The sequence below is a fragment of the Nicotiana tabacum genome, chromosome 19, assembly GCF_000715075.1.
Source record: "Nicotiana tabacum cultivar K326 chromosome 19, ASM71507v2, whole genome shotgun sequence".
NCBI lineage: Eukaryota > Viridiplantae > Streptophyta > Magnoliopsida > Solanales > Solanaceae > Nicotiana > Nicotiana tabacum.
The window spans coordinates 42011868-42020490 of NC_134098.1; the positions used below are offsets into that span (position 1 = coordinate 42011868).

The 8623-nt window shown below is 39.8% G+C and overlaps 1 protein-coding gene across 1 annotated transcript; it reads right to left on the reverse strand.

Moving 5' to 3' along the window:
• Positions 1-593: 593 nt before the first annotated feature.
• On the reverse strand, positions 594-4847 carry LOC107819712 (peptidyl-prolyl cis-trans isomerase FKBP62-like). Its single transcript, XM_016645852.2, has 13 exons — positions 4477-4847; positions 4290-4376; positions 2911-3171; positions 2746-2820; positions 2584-2664; positions 2312-2506; positions 2116-2214; positions 1838-2013; positions 1626-1748; positions 1384-1530; positions 1171-1298; positions 967-1084; positions 594-880 (listed from the first exon to the last, which is right to left on the reverse strand). The coding sequence occupies exons 1-13, from the start codon at positions 4634-4636 to the stop codon at positions 830-832; spliced, it is 1701 nt and encodes a 566-aa protein (XP_016501338.1). The 5' UTR covers positions 4637-4847; the 3' UTR covers positions 594-829.
• Between the last annotated feature and the right edge of the window lie 3776 nt (positions 4848-8623).

Genomic DNA, 8623 nt, shown 5'->3' on the forward strand with positions numbered 1-8623 from the left:
CATTATGAAGTATAACCAATTCTGGTAAAATTCCCAGTTGTCTCTGCAGTTTTCTTCCTTCTGCAAATTCTCGTCAACATCTTCACAACCTCATTCGTCTTCACCTTTCTTCTTGACTCTAATCTTCTTCTCATCTCTGATTAAGTCATCCTCGCCAGTTAGCTGAATCTGTTCGTGCCAGCTGAAGTAATAGTGCGCAGTGTTCAATTCATTCCAGTCGAAACAGTAAAGTTACAGGATTCTGGCTGAATTCTACTTAATCTGATATCATTGGTTGACTTGCTTGATCGAAATAGTTTCTATATAGTGTATTGCCTGATTGGTTGGTCGAAATAATTTCTACAGAGAATTTATTGATTGATTGATTGCTGTTAGTTCACTCTTGAAGTGTAACGTTCTGTTTCTCTCCAAAAGTATGACTTCAATTGCGACCTCCCAATGGGTTGAATATGAAATGTGGCGTTCTATTGGGATGCCAGGCTTTTAAAACGTTGTCTTAGTATAGCACAACAGTGTTTTAGGGTCCATCAAAATAGTAACACATCAAGTCTAACAGGTAGCTTTGGCACTATCAAACTTAAAACCCATGCAAGTAGAAGAATTGCCATGATTTCAATACATTAGGCGAGCTCAGCAATTCAGAATTCCTAGTTCAACGACAAGAATAGCGAATAAATCTGCTACATTCCATACAAGAAGTTAAATTTTTTCATAGCTAAAAACTAATTCCATAAACCCAGTGTAATTCTCTTGCATCAGAGATCCAGCACTCACTAGCATTCCTACACAACAAGATGCCATGAAAATAATACTGGTCTGCTTATAGCAGTCATGCCTTGCTATCTATGCTCATCGGTTGTGGTTCCTTGGAAGCAGAATTCTGCAAAAAAATAAGCGCATCATGAACTGGTCACCAAACAAGGTGGAGCTGCATAGACTCTAAGGATCATAAAGCCTGAAACTTACATTTGAGTTGACATCCAACTTATTTAACTTGGCAAACATGTTCCCATAGAATTTCGCATCCTTCTTATTATATTCCTTAACTTTCTCCTTCAGAGCTTTGTATTCAAGTTTCACATCCCTTGAGATCATAAAAAAGTACAACCTTCAACACCATGTAAGAAATGCAATAGCTTTGGACACCAAGTAAAGCAGAAACAACTATACCTGTTTGCAGGGTCAATCTCAAGAGCTTTTTTAATGTCAAATTCAGCAAGATCAAAATCCACCATGTTAATATATGATTGAGCTCTCCGGTAAAGAGCTTTAACATTTGTACTCTCGGTTTCCAACACCTAAAGTACGCCGAATCAGTAAAAAGGTAAAAAGAGATCAACCAAAATGAAAAGGCCAGAAGGGGTATTCTGAATCTAATGGAACCTTGGTACACAGCTTCTCCGCCTGCTTGTAATCTTTCAGTTTCAACTTGCAAGCTGCATTATTTAAGTTACAAGTGATCTTCAAAGCTTTTGACTGTTTCTTTTCCTCCTCGCTAAAGTTAGTATCATATTCAATAAATTTAGCAGCCTGCATTTTATTTAAAATTTTGCTGTTAGGAAAAACTGGATCAGAACCCAGCAATTAATTACTTACTAAGTAGGAGCACCGTATGACTTACATACCTTTTCATATCTCTTTGATGCTCTTGCATATTTACCAGCCTTAAACAGCGCATTTCCTTCCTCTTTCTTTTTGCCAGCAGCCTCAATTTTCTCCGGGGTATTCATATCCCATGATTCCTTTTCCTACAGGCCACATTAAAGATAAGAAAATACAATCGGTGGCTGGCAGAATAGAGTTAGAATTATATGAAAAATTATGTCATATGACATACCTTGACAAACGAAACAAGCTCAACCTCATAATACACAGTTGAGTTGGGAGGAACAACACCCAAATCTTGCTTTGATTCAGATGAACCGAAGGCATATTCAGGCGCAATTATGAGAAGTGCCACTTCACCCTTCTTCATTGACATGACAGCTCTATCTAGCCCATCAATAACTTGTTCTGTTCATGGCAGATCAGCAGTGAGTGCAATCAAATAAGGAATAACAGACAACCAAGAAAAACACCAAATTATAATGACAATGAAGTAGTCAGAATGCATACCTTCATCTGTCTTAAACTCGAAAAGGTCATCTTCATTTTCTCCATCGTGGCCCTTCTTTAAAAAGACTGTGCCATCTTGCAGCTTGCCGATCAATTTCACTACAGGAGGCCAATTCAAAGGAATAGTCACATTATCATGTATTTAAATTAAAAATTCAGATATCTGCAACACAATAGTTAGTCCTGAGTAACTAACATTTAACCACAGCTCCTTCATTGGGTTTTTCATATCCTTCTCCTTCTTTTAAGATCTTCTTTATAACTTTCTTATCATCAGTGACACTTGAGACAGTCTTCCATGAGACTAACTCCAAGTTAATTTGCAGCATAGCATTAGGTGGGACAGCTCCTCCATCACCAGAGGCAGGTTTACCTTTCTCCCCAAAGCCATCTGCAGAAAACAAATTAGACATGTTATTGACATAACTTCAACTGCATACAAGAATGCTTCTTAGAAGAACCACTTACATTGTGGCTTCACAGTCAACTGGACTTTTTCTCCTTTCTTCATAGTTTTCACAGCCTTTGCAATAGCCGGGCAGAAGTGTCCTGTCCCAATAAGAGTGTCAGTGCACGATGGTGCATCTATAAACCTTGCAAACAAGGTGCTACTATGAAATCAAGGGTTACCTTCCTGAACAGCAAACTCCACTCCATCTGATTTTCCAATCAATGAGCCGTCTTCAAGCCGAGCTTCATACTTGACTGAATAAAAAGATCAAAGGAAATGATCACTCAATGCTCCAGCACATAAATACACACAGACCTCTGATGAAACTAAAAAACGATAGATACCTAGAACTTCGTCAAGATCCTTGGGGTTTTCCCATTTGTCTCCCTCGGTAAGGATCTTCTTGAAGATACCACCATCCTTGCAGATGTCCTTTACACTCACCCATGATAGCAGTTCAACATCAAATTGGAGAGTGGCATTTGGAGGGATAGTCGGAGGAGAACCAGACTCTCCATAAGCCAGCTCTGGAGGAATGGTGAAAATGGCATTTTCACCCTTTTTCATCGTCTTAATACCTTGATCCCATCCCTTAATTACTTGTCCTATGAGGAAAGAACAGCAGCATCAGCAAAACATGCAACAATATATCACTCATCTTGATTCACAAAACAGAGATATGTCGATACATCACAGTTCCTCATAAAGAAAAAGTCTTAACTTCTTGGTTTTAATAGGGCTTTTATTAATCAATGATTTCCAGTAACTAGTAAACTTATGAAAGAAACCAAATTCAAAATCACGAATAACTTACTCACAAATCCAACTGTACATATTCTTTTCCGAATACACACATGCATGGAAACACATGTACACGCATGCACATGTGAGTGTGAATATCAGCTCTCAATCTCTCACAGATATATTGTATATGCGTGCATACATAGTAAACATCAATATACATGCTGCTGTATAACTATTTCAGATTCTCATGAACAACTTCCGAATCATATAGTTTAAACCTTCTCATAAGGCTCCGTACTTATACACTGTCTTAGTGCAAGCTCCTTGCACATCAATGAGGAAAAAAAAAGAAGAAACTGGCGGTATCAGTATTTTTAAAAGTGAAAAGCTCAAAAAATTCACAAGGTCCATTGGTCGCGAAGCAAAAAGCAATTCTTTGAAGTGAAGCGCACAATCACAACATTAGGAAGAATACTAAACATATGTGAATTTGGTACTATAATGATTAACTTGCAATTAAGATAATTAATTTGTATATCCAATATGCAATAATGATATTAGTCTACATACTCAAAGTTATAGTGATCGCATTCGCATCATTGTTTGAAGCACACATTTAAACCAAGCGCATGGGATATCCCCTCACATTGAGGGGACAACAGGAAGGGCTTTTAATAACATTGGACGGAATAGACAAATCAGGCCCTCTTGATGGCTTGGCACAAGGTTAGCTTGGATGGAAGTCCAGCACTAACACGACGTCATATTTCTTAATACTGGAGGACTTGGAAAAAATATTCAATAAATGTTTTAACTGATTGATTTTCATTCAAGCAGAAGCAAACATAATAACACGGCACGGCAAATAAATTTCACTAACCATGTCGATTTAATACAAATATTCATTACACCATAAAAGACCTTCGTCTACGAGAAAGAAAGCAATGAATGTTAAAAGAGTAGAGGAAGTTTTTCTAACCTTGTCCGAGAGTAAACTTGAAAGGAGTCCCCCTATCGCGACTGGAATCGAACTTGGTCCCATCAAGCAGAGTCCCAGTATAATGAACTGAGAATGAATTGAAATCACCATTATGAGCACAAAATGAACAAATTGGGATTATTTAGCATCGTAAACAATTTGTTTATTAAGGCTAAGATTAATTTACCTTCGACTTCATCTCCAGGTTCAGGAGTGTCCCATTTTTCACCTTCCTTAACAAGCTTCTTTTTCAAACCTTGTTTACCGATCTCCTTCTCTTCCCCGACTTTCATTATTGGACTTTCATCCGGCAGATCCATCGCCGGAATATCAAAATCCTCATCCATTCGAAACAAATGCTATTGAACTCAATAGAGCAGTGAATCTCGAATGATTGGCGTTGCTCAGTGAAGGCTTGGAGGAATGGGTAACTTAAATTAATGGTGTAATGGAGAGAGTGTGCAATAGGCTTTAGGTTCTAGAGAGTAGAGACTTCCAATAAGGTTTTTGTAGATTGAGTCACCAGTCGTAAATGACGCTTCTAAGAGAATCTCGAATTTTGACGAAAAATAAGGGGTTAGCTTTGATTAGGTAAAGTTCGATCTAAATCAAACGGCAGTCCTTTGAAGTTGGGTCCACAGTGCTGACTACTTGCCCTTTCAAGTTACAAAAGAAATCGGAACTAGTACAATGAATGGAGTTGATTTGTAAAATAGGACATGTCAGTTAACTAGTTACTGGGTTAACCGAAAGATGAAAATTTTAGGTTACTGGCCACAATGTAAGTTTCATTTCTTCCCCATTCGTTTTTTCTTTTGGTGACAACTGACAGTGGCCACAATGTGTACAAATTGTTATATTGCAAGATAACCATAGTTAGTTACATAAATTCGACACTATTGTAGCTAAAGTGAAAAAGAAGGAATATACTAATAATTACTAATAGAACATAGATTAAGAAATTTTTACAGTTATAGATTGTGAGAGATGAACAATCTAATTGAAAATCTTACATGATTATAGAGTCGTGAAATTTAATGATTTTCATAATATTAAATAGCATTACTTTAAATACCTGAATTCATAGTGTTTTCTTGAATTATCTTTCAAAGGAAGTATTAGAACTTTCTAGTTATGCGAATGTATAGGGTAAAATTGGTATACATTAAATGATCGAATGACAACACGACACGTGAAATCGAGGACAGGTAGAAAGTAAATTATGTAGCAACCAGTACCGGAAACAACAGTTGCAACTAACATTAGACTGACTCCGAAGGGAATATGATCAACGTGAGCAGAATCAAATGCTTGCCATCAGATAACAGTCAATGAGGAATATTCCTTGGAATTAAATGGGCAGCCATTGCAGAGAATATTTGCATTCATGGCCTGTCATTACATATTCATCAATGACCCTCTTTATTGTCATTTAAGAGGGGCTTGATCCTAAGATCTTATTTCCCTAGGTATAACTATAAATAATAGACTCAACAGCCATTGTAACACAGAAAATTCTAGGCAAAAACTTATGTTACATTCCATTCTCAAGCTAAATAAAATAACTTTACTTGTTGCTTTATATTGCTCTTATTTCTGTCCTCGGAGACATTGCTCCCAGAGCCAGGCTTGTCATTTTCTTTGATTATTAATCACTAAGTCTTATTTTTAATCCAGTTTATTCATCAATTTTGGATCAAATCAGTTCGCTTGTCTATAAACTACATAACAAATTCAACTGTATCATTTTACGGGTAAATAGTTTGGCGCCCACCGTGGGACTTAGACAACTGCGTAATTAAGTTGATCCTTGCGTTTATTACTAACTTGTTTGATTTGTTTCTTAACAAAAAATAAAAAATGGTAGCTAACGATGTCAATATCGCACACAACGTTGAGGGACACAAAAATCTACCTCAACATGAGGATTCAATCAGCGACACCCGCAATGTGGGGATGAGACAACCCCGGCCCGTGGAGGACAGTACCCGCGACATGCACGGGAGCCAACTCTCGATGACACAGAAGATGAATACGTTGCGGAAACAGTAAGGATCTTGAGAGAGCAACAAAAGGCCATCATGGGCCACCTCTCAAGGCAGAACCAGGTCATGACGGAATTGAAGTAAACGTTGTCAGGCGCTTCCAATAACACAAAAAAAAGAGGCCCGAGTCAGCCCGACATTCCTGCAAATTAGACGACTCAAAGAGTTGATAATAATACCCCTAGGGGTGAGGTTGGCTTTGACGGTGCCGATGGGACCGGTAGCGGATCCGGTAATGACAACGATAATGATCCCTTCAAAACCGAACTCGTGAGATTCATGAGAGAGATGAACGAGCGGATGGATGAGAATGCGAAGGAGTTTCACGCCCGAATGGACCAGATTCGGGGCGCACCACCAATTTTGAAGGGCCCGGATTCGAAAAAAATACTCAGTCTCCGTTCAAACCGAGCGCAACACCAGAGTTAATCCTGAAGAGGTTCAAGATGCCAGACATATTAAAATACGATAGGACCTCAGACCCTCAGGACCACATCATAAATTATACAACAGTTGTGAAGGGGAACGATTTGGCTCAACATGAGATCGAATCGGTTCTACTGAAAAAGTTTGGAGAAACCCTCATGAAGGGGGCCATGACATGGTATTCGCTTTTACCAGAGCATTCAATTGACTCTATTGAAATGCTTGCAAATTCATTCTTTAAGGCCCATGCCAGGGCCAGAAAGGTCCAAGCCAGGAAGGCGGACATATTTAGGATCGCACATGGTGAGTCTAATTTATATGGGAGTTCGTTATTAGATTCGAGAAAGAGAGGATGTTTCTACCGACCATACCAGATGAATGGGTAGTGGAGGCATTCACTAAGGGCTTGAACCCGAGGAGCTTCGATGCCTCCTGAAAGTTGAAAGAAAGCCTGCTCGAATTTCAAGCGACCACATGGCGGATGTCCATAACCGCCAAGGATCAAAGATAAGGATAGAAGATGATCAGCTCGGGTTCCCAACATCAACCAAGGGGCGGGACCGAGAAAAGAACCGGGATAAGTTCAAGGATGATTTTGATGCAGACCAATGATCTTCTAAAGGCCTCTTTTTGCCTTACAAGAGAGCCAATGGACGCGATAGTAAAGGGTTCCGGTCCTCGGATAGGTTCGCTCCCAAAAGAAGAACTGATCGTGGCCGGAACACCAGATCGTTGCAAGAAAAAGAGGTATCGGGGACCCGGGATTCCACTTATCCCAGGTTGTTAGATTACAATTTCAACATCAGAGTAGTGGAGTTGGTATCGACGATAAGGAATATCAAAGAAGCACGATTCCCGAAGCCAATCAGATCCGATCCCAGCCAGAGGGATCGTAACTTATAGTGCAAATATTATAGGACTCGCGGCTATAGAACTAGGGGCTGCTAGTATCGGCACGAGGAGGTGGCAATGCTGTTGAAGAGCGACCATCTCAGGGAGTTCTTGAGTGACTGTTCCAGGAACAATTACGGCCGCAGCTGGGACAACGCAAGACCCTCGAAGATAGGATAAGACCTTCCTCGGTTGACTATCAACATGATTTTTGGAGGGAATGAAATCAACAGTGTAACCTTCTCGGCGGACAAGAAGATAAAGGTATCAATGACCCATAACAAGAGACTCCGAGAAGTCTCCGAAGACGACATCACCTTCACAGAGGAAGACGCAGACGGACTTCTTCTGTCGCATAATGATGCCCTGGTAATTTCTCTTAATGTTCTAGATTTCAAGATTAAGCGTGTTTTGGTTAACCTAGGAAGCTCAACCAACATAATTCAATGGAAAGTACTTGAACAAGCCAAATTAACCGGAAGTATCATTCTGGCAACAAAGCTCCTTGCCGGGTTCAACTTGGCAAGTGTGATAACCCGAGGAAATATCCTGCTGCCTACGAACGCCGAAGGGGTAACAAAGACTACCTTATTTGAAGTGGTGGACGATGACATGGTCTACAACATAATTCTCGGTAGTCCATGGTTACATGAGATGAAGGCCGTACCATCAATGTATCACCAACTACTGAAATCCTCGACCCCAAAGGGAATCAAGCAAATAAGAGGAGACCAACCGACAACAAGAGAAATAAATGCAATATCAATTTCCAGTAGTAAGGGGAAGGAGCCCAGCAAATAGCAATTAATAGGAACTGACGCCTTCTCCCATGCCAAGTGAAGACGATAAAGGTGGGGAGTCGTTGGAATTCCACTAGGTACCGAGATACTTACAGGTACCGGAAGAGACGGACACAACCAAGTCCACAGCAGAAGAACTCGAGCAAGTGGCTCTGTTCGAGAAATTCTTGGA

Coding starts and splice junctions, on each gene's coding strand:
- LOC107819712 (XM_016645852.2), bottom strand. CDS start 4,636: ATGGATGAGGATTTTGATATTCCGGCGATGGATCTGCCGGATGAAAGT. Junction 1,531..1,625: donor CATCAAAGAGATATGAAAAG/GTATGTAAGTCA, acceptor AATAAAATGCAG/GCTGCTAAATTTATTGAATA. Junction 1,299..1,383: donor CGGAGAAGCTGTGTACCAAG/GTTCCATTAGAT, acceptor GGCGTACTTTAG/GTGTTGGAAACCGAGAGTAC.